General features: G+C 37.0%; 1 protein-coding gene across 5 annotated transcripts in view; it reads right to left on the reverse strand.

Annotated features, from left to right (window-relative positions):
* The window catches only part of Frmd3 (FERM domain containing 3), a 200,270-nt gene that overhangs the window by 65,358 nt on the left and 115,802 nt on the right, over positions 1–19,110 (reverse strand). For all 5 annotated transcript variants that reach the window (XM_048452970.3, XM_087904922.1, XM_087904923.1 and 2 more), the window contains 2 exons: positions 11,432–11,510; positions 3,337–3,434 (listed from right to left, as the gene is read on the reverse strand). In XM_048452970.3, the coding sequence (XP_048308927.2) occupies positions 3,337–3,434; positions 11,432–11,510 (177 nt within the window). The remainder of the gene's footprint in view (positions 1–3,336; positions 3,435–11,431; positions 11,511–19,110) is intronic.

Raw genomic sequence — 19,110 nt, forward strand, 5'->3', positions numbered from 1 at the left:
GTTTATCAAGAATTTTGGTGCTATGCTAATCAGAGATATTGGCCTATAATCTTCTTTTCTATTGAGTCTTTGCCTAGGTTAGGGATCAGGGTAATACTGACTTTATAAAAAAATTCAAAAGTGTTCCTTCAAATTTCTATTTTTCAGATTTTTTTAGGAGTATTATTGCTAGTTCTCCCTTGAATTCCCGTTAAACTACTATTTAATATATATCCAATAGTCTCTGTTACTACAGAGATGCTTACTCATTATGTATATTGCTCCCTTATTCACAATTTTCAGGAAATGGAAATTGCCTAGATCTCCATCAACTAATAAATGGATAAAGGAAATGTTTCACATACATAATAGAAGATTATTCAAGCTGCTAAGAAAATTAAATTTGCACATAAATGGATGGAATTGGGAACAGTTATTTTGAGTATGACAATCAAAACTCAGAAAGGAAAACATTGCATGTTTTCTCTTACATGTGAAACTTAGCCTTACAATTTTAAATACATGTATTTCATTTGGAATACCCATAGAAGTTAGGCAAATAATAAGAAGCTCATCTGGAGGAGGGGATTTTTCAAGATAGATAAAATAGAATATAATATTACAAAGGGGGCAAAGGGCAAAAATGAAACAGGAAAGATTAAATAGGATCAGGGTGGGAAGGGAGGGTAGAGAAGTCTTGGGGAGGAAAAAATTGACAGTAAAATCATTATGATTTACCATATAATGGGTTAGATTACAACTAGATACCATATGCTATTAAATACAACCCCCAGTACTAGGAATGAGTTGCCTCTTTTTGAGTTATTGGTCAGGGAGGTTTCATAGACCTCTCACCAGACATTACAAGCTATTTCCAGTGCTATCAGTTACCCTCCAGAAGTGGACAATAAGAACCCATTGCTGAAGATATCATGTACTTGAGTTACTGAACATAAATAAATCTAGTTGGTAATCTATTGGAAGTTTCATTTCTACTGACTATCTTTCTTTTTTTAAATTGTTTTTATTGAGCTATACATTTTTTCTGCTCCCCTCTTTTCCTCCCTTCTCCCCTTCTATGCTGTCCCATGACCTCCATGTTCAAATTTTACTCTGGAGATCTTGTCTTTTTCTCCTTCCTATGTAAATTTGTGTATGTCTTTCTTAGGGTCTTCTTTGTTCTGGCTAGCTTTCATAGTGCTGGAGTTTGTCATGGATGCTGCTGGAGGAGACAATCACTAATATCATCACGTTCTGAACTCTATAAGCCTATATATAATAACCTGCCTGGCAAGATATGCCAAATGATGTAATAGCAGCATAAATGTAATGATGTCTATCTTACTCTCTTTTTTTAAGGATTTAAGGACCACTCCATGAAGGTAAATCTCTGTTGTTGAAGACACTATGCACTTCAGAAACAGGAACCAAAGGCTCCTGATCTGGAACTGACTTGAAAGCTTCCTCCTTGAGGATTAGCTTTAATGCTACCATAAGGCATCATGTAATTTTCCAAAGGAGCACATTAGACCTATCTAACTATGACACCCATTAACCCCCAAAATGAGCAACATAGTGAAATAACTCTAAGGGTGCAGCAGTGAGTTGTAAGCATACCTTGGTGATGACCAACAGCTTTCTAATTGGACTTAAGGCCTGCTCAATGAGAAAAAAATGAATGCTTCGTGCTAGAAACTTACCAACTACCTAAGTATAGTGTAGCCATAGATTTTGGAGGAGAACCCACAACTGCTAATTTACAAAGCCAGAATAACCCCTAATTACATTCTAAACATTTGTCCTTATACCCACAGGAAGTTTAGTCCTCATATCTCTCATCATGTAAACTTCTCTTTGCAATGGACAAAGATGTTTCAGAAAACCAAAACCAACCAAAATGGAGAGTTGTAGAGCCTGGTCCTAATAGGTGTAGCTACAAAACAATCCTTTTACCCAAGGCTAAAGTACTATTGTAGAAGAGGTGGTGGTAAGGTTATAAGAGCCAGAGTATTAGGGGTTTCCTGTAAGACTATGTCTTCTCAGATTTTTAGAAGCTACTCTCATGAGTTCTCACCAGAATGACTGCCTAGACATTTCTAAATAAGGACAACAGCAATAAACCTGGACAGGAAAAGCTTAAGAGACCTAAACCCTACACAAAAGTACTACAGGCAACTAAGAAATGCTGAAGATGGGATAAATACTTGTTCTCTGGAAAAGCACACCAATTGTTCATCTAATATCAAATGCATAGTCATGTACTATATCAAATGAAAATTCAAATTTAATATAATATCAAATGAAAACATCTACAGTATCATTATACAAACTCAGCAGGTCATATATACATATATATACATATACATACATATACTATACATAATATGCATGTAAAAATAATTACAGAAAAAAAGAGTTTATGAATTTGAAAATGGTCAAGTTTGGGTATTTGGAAAGATTTGGACAAAGGAAAGGCAAGTTAGAAATGATATAATTATATTATAATCTCAAAAACCAAAATAACTAATTACAAACTGAGAAATCAATCTTTAAAATCATACCTACTCAAAGGCAAACTATTTTTTTAAGCCAGCATTAAAACAAAAGATTAGAAACATCTAGACTCCAAGTCCAGTGAGTGCATTCAGTCTTCCCAACACATTAGTTCTATGTTCATCCCAAAAGAGAACAATATCTACCTCCTATGGCCTATGATGTTCTTTGACTTAGCTCATAGTTGTTATGAAATTCCATGTGTAGATGGACTTATGACTACCCCATGTTATACAGGAAAACACTAAACTTAAAAAACTAAAGTAATTCAAGTTTGACAAAATAACTAGTAAAAAGGGAAGATTCATTAAACAGATTTGTGAATTTCTTTTTGTGTGTCTAGAAAAGCTGAAGAATTTATAGAAAATACATGCACACATGACATATGATTAAGCTAGTTTTTAAAAATTCATTTCATTGATATGACTCCACCCCTTGATTTGTCTATTAGGCATCATTTGATAAGTGGAATCAAAACATAGAATTCCTGCATCAATATAGAAAGTCTTAGAAAATGATGGTCTGTCTCTTTATAAAGAAAAGAGACTCTATATTCTACTCTTTGGGGTTTGTAAGTCTTCAAGTATGAGCAAATCACTGTGAACATTTGAGCTCAGCCTTCTGCCAGGATTAATGACTTGGGAGGAAGTGTGACTAGGTAAATCTGTGGTAAACTCCATAGTCATATGTAGATTCCCCGCAGACAAGGAGCGGATTGTAATAGGTGGTGGAGAAGAGAGACACAGAATAAAATTCCTTTGCCCATTGCAGTGTTGGGAATGAGTGTCCTGGGGCGGGACTCACCTTGAACGATACAAGCACCAAGATAGGCAGCATCAGAAAAGGAGCACAACAGTCGACCATGAAAAATGTCTCTTTTAATTTGCAAATATAAAAGGTATCTGTAACAAAAAAGGAGAAATAATCATCTTAAGTTTTAGCTGAAGCTTGAAAGTAGGAACTTTTATGATGTCTACCTGAACCACACCTAGCTCTCGGCAGTAGTTTAGACATGCCAAGCTTCCTTCAGATGAGCACATGCAAAAAGAAGTGGAGATTTCAGAATTTAGAAACCCAAAGTTTAAGTTAGCTTCCAAAGGTAAAGGGGCCCAGCCTTTCTAAGAAACCCCCAAATTACCAAGAAACACAGGGCCTAGCAGTCACCAATACCACACAAAGAAAACCACAACTTATATCATCTATATTCCAAGAGTCTTTTGAAATTTGATTTCTTTTAAAACTTTATGTGTATTTGTAATCAGGAGCTATGAAGAATTACTATATGCTCATTCCTCCTCAATAAGAAACAACATCATAGTAACTATGCAATAAAAACAAAACAATAGCAACTAATTTGGTTATAAGACCAAATTAAGATGACAGACACTTGGATTGGGTTCTTATGTCATTATATTTGGTCTCTGATCCTCTGGAGACAAACTCAGATACCTGTAGAGGCACAAATGTGGTTGGTAAAGTGCACTGGGAAAGCAGAAGGAAAAGTGGGCTATATTATGGCAGGATCAACTACTGTGTAACTCTGCCTGGATTGTCTTGTAGGAAAGTTGAAAAGATGTATGCACTGTGTAAGAAAACTCAGGAGATTGTATTTACAAGGGAAACTTTTACATCGATAAGCGCTATTGCAATACTTTTTGTAAAAACAACATCAATAGTTAAAGAAGGGCAAGAGTTTGCAGATACTGGGTTCCAGGCCCTTGTCGCTGTCCTTTGCGTTCAGCTATGCTCATCAAATTCTTACCAGGTTCCACACTCTTTCTTAACCAAATTGACTCTCTGGCTTAGCTCTGGGGTTTGTTTTGTTTTTTAACAAAAGTAACAGATTCCAGTCATGTCAGTTTAACATTTTTCTACAAGAGAACCCCCACCTCCTCACCCCCCATTTGCATATCCTTAGGGGAATCTTAAAAACACCTTTTAATTAGTCAATTACAACTTTGAGGTAGTTAATTTTAGACATCAGTTTTCCTGGGTCATGGGATTCTCAGATATGAAGTTAACCATGATTTTTGAGGACCTTTAAAAGTGTTTATGTGCATGATTTGTAGCTGAGTTAGTGAAACAGCAAAGCAGATGGTTGCCCGATTTGGGATTGATATCGTGCAAAGTGTCCCAGGACTGAATGGGGCAGAAATGCAGAGGGACGATGGATTTACTCTGTCTTACAACATGAACTAGAGTATTCTGCCTTTCGTACTCCTTATCCTTCAGACCTGGATGGAATCCACTGGCCCTCCACGGCCTCTTACCTGAAGACTGCGGAGCTTTTCAACCTGCATAAAGATGCAAACTAATTCCTTATAATAAAGTTTATGTAAACACACATACACAGTCACTCATGTAACACACACACACAAAATGCACTGTATGTTTCTGTGGGAAACCCCTGACTAAACACTTCTACTGCTTAGTAATTTGCCCTACTCAGCATTATGAGCCAAAGCATAACTTCACTTTAAAGATAAAGTCAAGGAAATGAAAAACCATAGAGGGAGATTTGTGTTCTAATCTCATAAGGGTTTTTCTTGGTCCTGGGCATGGGAGCTTCAGTTCTGGGGGCTACATAACTGAAATCACATTGAACACAATGAAGAACTCCTCATTGCCTTACTGGAGTTTTCATCACATGGATCTTCTCACAAACTTCATACTGTGCACTGCTCTAGCCATCAAGGTATTAGGGACTTTGAGAGATTCAAAAGACAACCTGTTCCCATTTAATACATAATTGTATTAAAAAGAGAAAGTAGCTAATAACTTTCTTACAGTTTGAATTAATAATCTAGACTAGCTTCCTGCACTGAAGCCTGTCAACTTTAATCAGCACATTCATTACCCAAAGACATTGTTAGAATGTTACTTGGATTTACTAAGTAGACAGGATATTCATAGCTACCTGGCGATTCTGTATTATGAGCCTGAATTTGAATAATAGGTTTCTCAATCTCCCATGTGTTATTCTTTGCTATCACTTTAAGAACTAGCCACGCCCACCTCAGCCACTTCGGCCCTCCCTCGCTGCCATCTCTCTCTCTCTCTCTCTCTCTCTCTCTCTCTCTCTCTCTCTCTCGCATGTATGTGTGGGTGTGTGTGTGTGTGCGCGTGTGTGTGTATGTGTGTGTGTGTCTTTGTTTTATGTTTGTCTATATCTCCCTTTTTAAGTAATAAATGTCTAGCTTTATGTATAGCCTTATGTCCATTTACTCTGCCGTTCACCGTATCCAGCCGCGTGACTCTGCCGCTCGCCCAGGGACCCTGTACTGCTCCGGCGGCAGCTTCTGCCTGGCTTGCAGGCCACCCGGGCCATTATATCATATTCTTTTTTAAAAGAACAAAACCATAAACATAAGAATCACTAGGGGACGCAGGGCTCTTATTGTTAACCACTAGACAAATGCAAATTAAAGGTACTTTGAGATTTCATTTCATCCTAGTCAGAATGGGTACCATACAAACAAAACAAAACAAAACAAACAAAAACTAATGATGACAGATGCTGGCTCTGAAATGGGAAATGGGAAGCACTTAATCACTGCTGGTAGGAGTGCTAACTGGCACAGTCACTATGGAAATCAGTGTGGTGGTTCCTCAAAGAACAGTAAATAGATCCAACATATGGCACATTATACCACTCTTGGGCATAAATCCAAAAGACTGATATACCGCTGCAGAAATACTTCCCCAAATATGTCTATTGCCATACCATTCACAGTAGACAGGAATAGAAACAGTGTAGATGTCTATTAACAGATGAAAGAACAATGAAAATATGGTGTGTTTACATGATGAAATACTAATCAGTTATTATGAAATTCACAAGTAAATAGATGGAGTTGACCCAAAAAGAACAAACATCACATTTTTTCCTCATATTTGTACACATTAGCATAGACTCTTTAGATATATGTTTTCTTTACTCAGTGGGAGTAATGCACAGAAGTTAAGAAATTTAAATGATCATAGAAATGGGTTTTCGAGAGAGTAGTGATAAAAACACTTTTATAAAGGGTCAAAGGGAAGTTATGGGGCAAGAAAGGATAAGGAAGTGTGAGGAAGGGAGAGATAGAGAATAAGGGAAACTCAGGATGGATGGAGAAATAAGACTAGAAACATTTCCAAAATGTCATATGGAAAATTACTATTTTAGAATCATTATATATATATATATGTATATATATATATATGTATATATGTATATGTATATATACTGAAAGACCTGGATAAATCCAGATCCCCCTAGCAGGAAAATAGAGCTAAAAATCTAGCGGGAAGAGAAGAATCAGAAATCTAGGATTAGCCAGTTCCAGGGTTTCAGGAACTAGCTGAAGATAAAGGTAGATTATAATCTTGAGAGTAATCTTGAGAAACAAAGAGATTCCCCCTAGTAATTATCACCCCCTAGTAATTATCACTAGAACAGGAACTAGCTGATTAATGAACTTGAGAGGCAGGGAGTTGCCCCTTTGTAATCATCACTGGACACCCTCCCTGCCCCCCTTTTCGGATTACTGGACTGTGTGGTTTCTTCCTATAAAAACTACTTCTCCCGGTCACTCGAGGTCGAACTCTTCCCCTGCGTGGGTTATGAGTCTCGGCCCCAGTGCACTGGTTCCCATCTTGTCTTGTCGTCTTGTCATTAAACCTCATGTGATTGCAGCAAGGACGGTCTCTCGTGAGTTACTGGGGGGGGGGGTCGCGTCATCCCGAGGCTCGAGTGAGAGTCTCCCCGAATCGGGGGTCTTTCAATACTACATCTATACACATACAAAAAATAGTTGAAATGGAGCTATCTTATATCAGGTTAACAAATGCAAAGTTCTGTCCTAGTAGTAGGCTGCATGTTTTGGAGTTATGCACAAGTGAGGTTTGCAATACCCCCAAACATTGCAAGCTATTGCCAATGCTCTTGGTTCTCCTCTAGAACGTGATGGTAAGAGCTAGCTACAGAAGACACCACATATTTGAATCTTAGAATATGGAAAAATCAAGCTGATATGGACCTGGAAACTTCTACTGGTTGGCTTTCAAAATGCTGTTGAGTTGTGCAATCTACCAGAGATCAGAATAAACATTGATTATAGCCAACAGTGCACCATGCAAGATACAATGCCTGAGCTATCAAGGCATGCCCACTGGAACAATAGTGGCTTGAACAACATGCAAACAACTAACAATTTTCTGATTGGATTTAAGGACTGCTTCACAAACTGAAACCTATTTGTCACCATTATAGGACTGAGAAACTCTGACAAGACAGGTTTTAGGCCCTAGGAGAGAACCTACTACTCCCACTCTGACATATATTATACTGACATATATTATAATATAAATATTATACATTTATATTTATAATGATAAATCCTGATGATTTATCATTACACCCATAGATTAAGGTACCTCTCAATCTTCATCAGAGATGTTTCTGTTTCCACTAAATGATGATCAGAGCAATGACCCATAACTGAGCAAGGTGCAAGGAATAAGAGACTGCAGAATAGTCAAAACTAAATGGAACATGTATATTGTCTTCCCTCTTCCAAAGATGACAGAGTGTAAGAGCCAAATATTGTGGATGACTATAAAGAAATATTGTCTTTTGGACACAGAAGGGAAGCTGTAGTTATGAATTCAAGGCTGTTGTGACAAGATGCATAAAACTTGTTAAGTCCAAACCAGAGTAAATTGCAGCATGGAAAGGAGAATTGGGTACAAAGACTAGCAACCAGGTAGTTATTGACAATTGTTGGCTACTGGGAAAGAGTTCTCTGCCTCTCTCTCTCTCTCTCTCTCTCTCTCGCTCTCGCTCTTGCTCTCGCTCTTTTACTAAGAAGGTAGCTCCTGATTATTCACTGTGCTCCAGCAGAAGGGCACACATCTCAGAATATCTGAACAACAAAAATTGGTCTTGAGTGAGGAAAAAACCCACAACCTAGATGGAAAGGGAAGTGGTGTAGTGACTGGAATAGCTGGAGAAGGGAGGTTGGAAATGATCAAACTCATTACAAGATTCTTAAAGAACTAATTAAAAATAAAAATAAAGAAAAAATACCAATTCTACATTTTTATGAATGGTACCTTAGACCCAACTAAGTCAACATCTGGGCTCTGATCAAAATTTGAGCATTTATGTTCATTATTAATTATAACTAAAAAGTATTAAAAGTTCAAATGTTCACTGACCAATGAATGAATAAAAGCTGTGATATACACATATAGTAAAATATTACTTAAGTATAAAAATAAAATACAAGTAGATACTGGAGTTATTAACAATAATTTTGTTTTAATTTTAATATGAATAAGACTTTTGTTAACAACTGACTCATTTTTTATATTAGATTATGACAAATGTCAATATTTCTTTACCAATTGGTTGTCCAGTACCAAGTGGTCAGTCCTAAAAGTGTGTGTGTGTATATACACACACACACACACACACACACACACACATATATATATATATATAAACATTATATGGATTGGCCAGATTTTATTTATAAATGTATATGTACACACCTATATGTATAAGCATACAATAACAATTACTAAAAAAAAAGGCTATGAATCTGAAGGAGAGCATGGTGTAGAGGCAATATGAATGGATTAGAGGGAAGAAAGAGAAGGGAGAAATGCATTTACAGTACAATATTAAAAGCAAAAGAAAAGAAGACAAGAGATTTATAGAGAAATAAATGACAGAAATGAATCATTGTTTTTATTTGTTTTTAATTGAAATTTAATTTTCCCCTTTCATTTAATTCCTTCAACCCCTCCCAGTTACTCTCCCTCTAACCTCTTTCAGGGCCCTTCTACTCTCACTCTGCTAGTATTTCTTCTTTGATTATTATTGTTACATAATACACATATTTGTATATGATGCTCACATAATATACACATATATACACGTATACATAATACAATACACACAATCTCTATATAGGTACATGTATGTGTGTAGTGTATATGTATATAATAATATATGCATGTGTGTTATTATACACATATAGTAACATATGTATGTATGTATTTTTCTAATTATACTGGTAGTATATTCAAGGAATTTTAAATATCAGTATTTTCAAGACTCTTGTCTTGGGATTTTGGTGAGGCCCTAGGTGTGTCTTTTGTTATTTTGTGCAAATTCTTTGTACTTTTTTATTGTTGTTATTTGCGGTCTGGGGTAGTGTCTATGTATTATTTTGGTTTTGTGCTGTGTTGTATGTTATTTATTTATTTACTTATTTCTTACTCATTGTACTCCTCTGTCTGGGTTTATGCTTAGAACTGAGGAAAAATTAATCAAATATATTATAAATAAACTTTTAAAATTCTGGCCAAATTAGGTCACAGGTACATACTCCATGATTCCACTGATATGAGGTATCTAAAGTAGACAAATCTATAGGCATTGAAAATACTTTGTTTGTTGTTGGGGACAAAAGAATGGAGGGACAGATCATGAAACTGAAAATGACATTTATGCCCTGACAATGCTGAAGCATGCATGGGTAGTCTGTACATGGCAGTTCTGTTGAACTTGTCCATATTGGTTTTATGGTTTAAGTTGATGAGGATGACTGACCAGGTCTAATGTATGCTTTTGATGTTTTCTAATGGAGTAGTAAAAATATTCTAGAATTTAATAATGGTAACAGTTATCTAGTATTATGAATGTGATTGTAAAATTGATGTGTTTATTAATTTAGCCCAATGAAAAAAAAGATTACAACATAACATTACCTAAAATATCTGCTACATATTTTTCTTCTTCATATTTCACATACACGCATGCATGCACACATATGTACACACTCATATATTCACTTACATACATACACACATATACACACATTCATATGCACTCATACAAACACAGATGTACTCATACCTACATATACACACATACATATACACACACCTATACATATGTGTATACATGCACATAGAAATATACACACATACATACCACATACACTTGTATGCACACATCACACTTACACTTTCATTTTCTGCTCCTGTTCTCCCAGCACAAAACTCATGAAAGGATTGTGGACAAATTAATCACATAACACAGCTATCTTCTCCCTTCACTCCTTATGGACAAGTATCACCATAGGCCACAGATGACAGAAAAGCAAAATCTGCGAAGCTCTTCCCACTCCACCTGCCAATAATCAGCACAACATGGTTCTGAATCCATGCAGGCTATTGTTAGCTATAATTGCATATGGAATTTTTGATGTCATCAAATTAGAGACTCAACAAGAACTAAGTGTACAACAGCTTCTGCATATGTATATCCACAAGGTAGACATCTTGGAATCTTGCTCAGAAGCTTTTACCAAATTTTGCATGGAAACAAGTCTCCAAGATTAACTGAAAGTAAAACCAGCAGAGAGAGTTGAAAGTCTGGGAAGCAGACAGTTCAGAATTGAGTTGAGAAGAGTTGCACAAATGAAGGGAAGTCTAACTGTAGTTCTCATTTAGCAAGTGGAAAACCGAACAGTTAATGTCTATTTTGTCTAGAAATCTGTTTTCCAGCAAGGCTTAGATCCAAAAGACAGACTAGGGCTTCCCTCTGCAGCTGCTCACATCTGCTTTGTTAGCACCCCACTGTCAAATGTTCTCTGAGAGCCTCCCTCTTATAAACATTGCTTCCTTGTACAGATAATACTTTCTAAATGTCAGTGATTCTCCAGAAAATATCCCAAGACCATCAAGAATAAGAGGAACACAATGCTTACTGCATAGCCTGCTTCCTGGAGGAGGAATTCTGATATTATTCTGATGCAAATAATAGGAATGTCTAGCCTGTAAGACAGCAGAGACTCTGATGGGATACAAGTGGCAGAGTAAATATGCAGAAAAAGAAAAATACCTTGTGAGCTCTTCTTTAATCTTCAGGGGTTCATGTGGGTAGAATTTCACTCTAAAGCACATGGTGTATGGTGGATGAGCTGAAACATCATAAAGAAAAGATGTGAGGTAAGCGGCAGGAGATCACAGACTCAGTCACACACAGGAACATCAGCCGTGCAGCCTCACAGACTAGCAGTCAAGGGAGGGGTGTTTAAAGGGAGAAACCAACAGAATGACTAAGAAAATAACATGATGGGGGCACAAAGAAAGTGCTTATAGCACATCCAAAGGAAATGCAGAACGCGAGCAACCAAGGAGGAAGCCCATCTTTCCTCATCCAACTCACCTTCATCCTGTCATCTCTCCAGGTTACAGGTTCACAGGAGTATTTTCTCCTGTGATACTTCCCACCGTCATGCAAAAGACAAACTGCCAGAAAGCACCATTCGGCTTTTGGGTACATGGAAGAATATTTAGCGTATAAGATGGAAAATTGCCATTGCATGTGTTCTTAAACCAAAAAGCTCTGTCTTTGAAAGATAAACTGAGATTTTAAAGAAGTTAGCCACATAGACACCTGTAGGTTTTTATTATAAGTTATATATAAGATTAAATGGAATTTTATTCTCTACCTTTTCTTTCAAGGTAAACAGAGCTTAAATCATCACCAGACAGTGAACAATTGTAGTAATAAGGAACGGCGGGCTGTGTTCCCGCCGTCTGGACTCCAGCTAGCTTATACTCGAAATAATTACATGGAAACTATATTCTTTTAAACACTACCTGGCCCATTATCTGTATCCTCTTATTGGCTAACTCTTACATATTGATCTAACCCATTTCTAATCATCTGTGTAGCACCACGAGGTGGTGGCTTACCAGGAGGATTCTAACCTGTGGCTGTCTCGGAGAGGAGAGTCGTGGCGACTGCCTCACTGCCTTCTTCCTCCCAGCATTCTGTTCTGTCTACTCCACCCACCTATGTTCTGACCTATCAGGCCAAGCAGTTTCTTTATTAATTAACCAATGAAAGCAGCAAATAGAAATAAGACCCACCTACATCAAACAATATTTGAACTATTCTCGATGTAATTAATTTTGTTTCATAGAAAGAACCACAAGTTTTAAGTATGACTGTACAATGAAGAAAATTCATATAGAAAATAATTATCACAATGATTTTATAATTGAGCTGTTGAGATAGCTTGGCAAGGGATGAAGCTGACCTCTGAGCTTGAGGACCTGAGTTTCGTCCTTGAAACCTCCACAGTAAGGTGAAGCACCAACTCCTGCAAGTTGTCCTTAGACATTCACATGCCATACACCAAATAAAAAACAATTATAGCTAAAAACAATCTAATATAAAATACACTCATCGTAAGGACATCACTTTTATGTTAGCAAGGAAAATCTGAACACACATCCACACACAAATGAGTACACACTCATAAGCACACAGGAGTCAGTATGCTGTTTTTATGCCAGCAATTTTCTTGGGTTGTTGATACCAATGTGGTCCTGTGTTCATAGGTTTAAGACACGAAGTTCTTGATGAGTTGATGCATACCTCCTGCATTCCATCTCTCAGGAAGCAGAGGCAGGAAAATCACAACGAGTCTGAAGCCAGACCAGTCTACACAAGAGTTCTATGTGAATGAGAGTTATGTAGTGAGACCCTATATCATTAAATTCTAGTTAAAGAAGAGAGACTCAGTAGGTGACTCAGTGAGAAGAGCACTTACTGTGTAAGCGAGAGGATCCAAGATAAAGTTCCTAGCACAACCAAAAGTCAGCCTGGCTTTGCAAACCTGCAACTCCTGCACTGATGGACAGACCTGGGGGACTACTGCTTTTTCAGGCTAGGCAGTTTAGCCAGATGGTGTGTTTCAGGTTCAGCAAGCAAGCCTGACACCCATGCCTCCCCAAAAAAGGTATAAAATATCGAAAGAAGACAAACAATGTTCTCCTCTGGCCTCCAAATGCATGTGAACGGTGAATGCATATACGCACCCTAGTACATATACTGTACACACCATACACACAAGTAAACATAATGACAAGTAGTATATTTTCTCAAGTACTTGGAAAAAATGGGCACTTTTCATATGTCAATAATACAACTTAAAAAATACACTGTCTCAAGGCATTCATCCTTTGTATCTAGAATGTAAATATTTTATCTCTGAACATTATCTAGAATTTATTTGATTTTTTTGAAAAAACATCTTTAAATTTTGAAACTAATGGATTTTGATTTTCATTATAAATCATTTGTGCTTTTTATTACTTTTTATTTTTCAGATTATAATTACATAATTTCTCCCTTTCCTTTCTTCCATCGGAACATACTTTTAACAGAAAACTATTTCTACATGAGAAGAACAATTGAACCAAAGATTGAAGAGGATACTTTTATCTATTTTGTGCATTTCTTCCTCCTTTATCTTATATTAAATTTTTCTAAGTGCAGTTTTAACATAAGTGATCATTATAGAGACAGATAAACACATAGATAGATGCCCAATAAAAAGAATGATAGGTAGGCCATTATCCTTCAGTTTATTTCTGTTCCTCACCTTTCATTGTTCAATATCTCATCAAATGTAATCTTTCCTCTTACTATTAACAAATTTCTTTATTTCTTACTGTATCTTTTGTGAGAAAAATATATATTCCCATATGCTTATATATGTGGAGGCATCTTTAATTATTCTCTCAAAAATAAATCAAACCATGCATGTTTCTTTTGTTTCTTTCCTATAAAGGTGTACCTGCCCTTTCCTCTAGTAGGGTAGATATAATCTTTATACAATTCACTTTACATTAGTTGTAACAGATAATATTATATGCAAATCCAAATTTACTCACATATTTGAATTTAATTATCACTTAGGTTATTTTCAAATTTTGTAATTAAAATATGGTTTGGTATGCATTATTTTATATACGTCATGATACGCTTCAAAACTGGAATGGTTGGGCCAATATGTACTGGAAAATGTTTTCAAAGATACAGAAAACTAATCTCCTCACGGGAGGCAAAATATAAGAAAGGTGATAACAAAAGGTGCCCTCCAAGTAGGGCCATAACCTGCTATCACTTGGGCTTATTCTTTCCTACAGTTGGTTGTAGCACATAGCTAAGCTCATCACACACAAATCAAGAGTAGAGATATTACAAAGAAGGACATAGCTTCACAGTCACCATCTTAAGTATTTCTGAGTGGAGGAACATCTCCACCCAGTCATCCTTACTCTCACCCAAAGTCTGCCTCTGTCATGTAAGAATTCTACCTTATTAGAAAACAGTGCTTACAGTACTACAGTCTTTTCCTTTTTTAAAGTTTTAAAATATTTATTTAACTTATGTATATGACTATTTGGCCTTCACATATGTATGTGTAGCTCCTCTGTGCCGGTGCTTGCAGAGGCCAGAAGAGAACAAAGAATTCCTGGGCCCGGAGTTACAGACTGTTGTTACTGGCATGTGGATTGGGGAAAACTAACACAGGTCCTCTGCAAGAGCAACAAATGATCTTAACCACTGAGTCTTCAACTCCAGTTCCAACCTGAGTCTTTTCTGAAACAAATACCCACAATTCTTCTATCTCCTTCTCCAAAGATACATTTGTAACTGTCACAATCCATGGGGGCTCCACGCTTCCTTAAACATGGGGTCTTGATGTCTCCTTAGTACTAAGTCTTAAAGATTCATAAATCTTAATTATTTTCATATGTGTTGTGGCTTGTCAGAACCAAAAGGACTCCGCTTTGTCCTGACATCTACCTGATTTTTTTGTGGATGTGATCATAGAAAAAAGTAGCATGTGTTGATGATACATTATTACTAGCTCTATTATCAGAGAAGGAATGACATCAGGCAATAGGAAAAAAAAAGAGTTACATTTTAAGGACAATTGTTTGGTTTTCTTATATTGTCATAAAACCCATCATATTATACCAATATTGGATCAACATCATTGGTTACATTCAGACAATAAAATAGAGTTGTTTCAACTCTCTTTACAGAAAAAAACAAGGTGAAAAAATAGCCATCTACATGTTGTTGCTATTGTTGTTTTTTTCAACAAGGAGATTAAGGGAAGTCATTTATACTTTTTAGTGGGTACTGCCTTAGGGTAGTCCTGACATCTACCCATATCACCTGTATTACTGCTGAAAAGGAACCCCTCTAAGTGCTAAATACCATCTGGCACTTACTGTTTGGGATATGTCCAAAGACTTCAATTTCCCCCTAGATAAATGCTTGTCCTCCTAAATAGATAATAAGCTTCTCTGCCCAATCTGGTACCCACATCTTTTTATTCTTTCACTTCAAAATAATGAAATGAGGTAAAAGGTAATTCTTATCTATGACAAAGCCGACGGAATCAGAACAGAGAACCAGGGTCCAATGCTAACAGTGCCATCATGAAAAGCCTTTGTGAATTGTTTTTATGTCAGTTAACATTATCCCTCCATAGTTTTACATCTCTGCTTTGGTATTCAGCTTCAGCAACCATTACAAGGCATACAGGATGGTATGGGCTACCATATCCCTTTTAAAACAAGACCCCAAGGTTTAAAAGGGAACTTCCTGGAGTGTCCTTGAACAGACACCTATCTTTTCTACTTCCTGTTTTGAAAGAGGGGTTTGGATGGATCTACTGGGTTTTTGGTGTATTCACATGGGACATTAGCTAAGCATAAGATTTTCCTATCAGAAAATATGCTCTTATCAGGAGGGACATAAACAGGAGTTATAAATGGGAGGGAAGAGAAGGGAAAGAGTAAATTGAGCCATGTAAATTTTATGTGTGTGTGTGTGGGGGATATTGACACTACCCTAGAGAAGCAGCAGCAAAGGGAAGAATATGCAAAACCCATTTTAAATGGCAGGATCATACAACTGCTCTGGGAAACACAGGAGTATCTACTGACTGTCAGACAGACCAGCTGTCTTCTGAGGGAATATCAGTGGTCCCCTTTACATCAGCAGATCCCTAAGTCCCCCTCTTTTGGTAGTCATTCTTTTCAGAAATAATTTCCTTCTCTTCAGAAAGATTTTTTATGCATTTATTGGTTTCTTAAAACATTCATACAATATATTTTGATCAGATTCTTGAAGCCGTCCCACTCACTTCAGGAATGAGACAGGGCTTTCCACTCTCCCCATTCCCTTTCAGTATTGGGCGCAAAGTGCTTTCTGGAGCAATAAGGCAAGAAAGAGAAATTAAAGTGAAACAAATAGGGAAAGATTAAGTCAAGTTATTTCTACTTGCAGATGATAAGAAATTTTATATGAGACACCCCAGAAATTCTATCAGAAAACATGTAGAAAGGATAAACAAATTCAGCAATGTATCGGGATACAGATTGAACTCACACCAATCAGTGTTTTTTCTACACAACAACAACAAACATACAGAGAAAGGCATCACAGACACTTCTAATTTGAATATCATAAAAAATTGTCTATAAATAAACTTAATCAAAGAGGTGAAACTTTGAAGATCTAAGGAAAGACATAGAGAAAGACAATGGAAAATGGAAAAACATCCCATGCTTATGAATTGGTAGAATTAATATTTAGAAAATGACTATTTTACAAAAACTATTGACAAATTTAATGTAATCCTAATCAAAATTCCCTTCTGATTCTTTACAGAGATAATCATCATTACCCTCACAATTATCATCTCCTAAAATTCATATGAAATCACAAAAGTTCACAGAGAGTCAAAACAATCCTGAGCAAAAAGACCAATGCTACAAGGGTTACTATTTCAAACCTCAAGTAAGGAGTCAGAGCAATAAAAACAAAATTATACTGGCAGAAAAACAAACATGCATATCAATGAGACAAAAACTGAAGCCTCTGTCACGAGAACACCCCACATCATGCACTTAATATGTGATAAAGTTGACTAAAGCATCTCCTTGGGAAATCTAAGCATCTTCAGTAAATAGTGCTGGGAGAATCAGATGCCCTCAGGGAGGAGAATGAAATTAGACCAGAATCTATCACCTTGTACAAAAACTAGCTTCAAATGGACCAAAAACATAAGTGTGAGACCTGAAACTGCTAGAAGGAGACTTAGGCAGCTCCTGCAGAACATGGGTGTAGAAAAGAACTTTCTAGGCTGGGACTTTATCACCAAGTTAGAGTTAGATTGACAGCTGCGGAACCTGCATGAGACAGAACTAGGCCCTCTGAATGTGACTGACTGTTGTGTGATTTGGGCAGTTTGGGGCCACTAGCCGTGGAACCAGGATTTACCGCTAGTGCATGAACTGGATTTTTGGAGCCCATTCCGGATGGAAGGGTACCTTTCTCAGCCTAGAGACAGCAGGGAGGGCCTTGGTCCTGACTCAAGTGATCTGACAGACATTGTTGACTCTCCATGGGAGTCCTCACCCTCTCTGAGGAGTGGATGGTGGTAGAGTGGGGAGAAGATGGGGGAACAGGAGAACCCCAGGGAGAACTGGGATTGGTATGTAAAATAAGATTGTTTTAAAAATAAAATAAAAAATTAAAAGTAAAAAAAAAATAGAGTCGCTAGTTGACAGGTGGAATTTCAGCTAAAGAAACAATCAGGTGAGTCAAATGAATGAAGACAATTTCCACAGAACTGGAGTCTTCACCTTCTATACATTCCACTGAGAATTAGACTGAAAATATATGAAAAATTCAAAAGGAAATGAGTCAAACAAAACAAAACAATCTGTTAAAAATACATCTGGTAAAAAAAATAGTGGGTTTTATTTTTTTAACTTTAAATTGTTATCTTTTTTCCTTTCATTCATTCATTTATTTGTTGGTTTAAAAACTATCTTTTCTCATTTTACATACCAATCCCAGTTCCCACTTGCTCCCTTTTTCCACTCTCTCCACATCCTCCCCACCTCCCATCCACTCAGAGAGGGTAAGGCTTTCCATGGGAAGTCAACAAAGACTAGCACATTGCTTTGAGGCAGGACCAAGGCCCTCCCTACTATATCAAAGTTAAGCAGGATATCTCTCCAGAGAGAATGGACTCCAAAAATCCAGTATAAGCAGTAGGGATCAATCCTGGTCTCACTGCCAGTGACCCCAGAGTCTGCTCCAGCCATGCAACTGTCACCCATTTGGTCCTATGCTGGTTCTCCCACGGTCAGGCTGCAGTTTGTGGGCTCCTATTAGCTCAGGGCAGCTGTTTCAATGGGTATCCCCTTCATGGTCTTGACCACTTTGCTCACTTAATTGATCCTCCCTCTCTTTGACTGGACTTTGGGAGCTCAGTCCAGGGCTCCATTTTGCATCTCTGCATCTGCTTCCATCAGTTGCTGGATAAAGGTTCTATGATGACATTTAAGATAGTTACCAATCTGAATACAGGGCAAGGTCAATTGAGGCACCCTCTCCACAACTGCTTATGGTCTTTGCTGGGGTCATTCTTGTGGATTCCTGGGAATTTCTCTAATGCCAGGTTTCTTGCTAACCCCATAATGGTTCCCTCAATCAAGTTATTTCTTTCCCTGCTCTCCCTCTCTGTCCTTCCTCCATCTCTACTATGTAGAGGGTTTTTAAAAAAGAAAAAAAAATAGCTAAAAGAAATCTTCAAAAATGTTTGCTATCCCTAGATACTAAAAAACATTAATAATAAGAACTTTAATATTTCAACTTATCCCAATCAGAATGGCAAAGATCATCAAACC

This window comes from Myodes glareolus, chromosome 3, assembly GCF_982192425.1.
Source record: "Myodes glareolus chromosome 3, mMyoGla1.1, whole genome shotgun sequence".
Taxonomy (NCBI): domain Eukaryota; kingdom Metazoa; phylum Chordata; class Mammalia; order Rodentia; family Cricetidae; genus Myodes; species Myodes glareolus.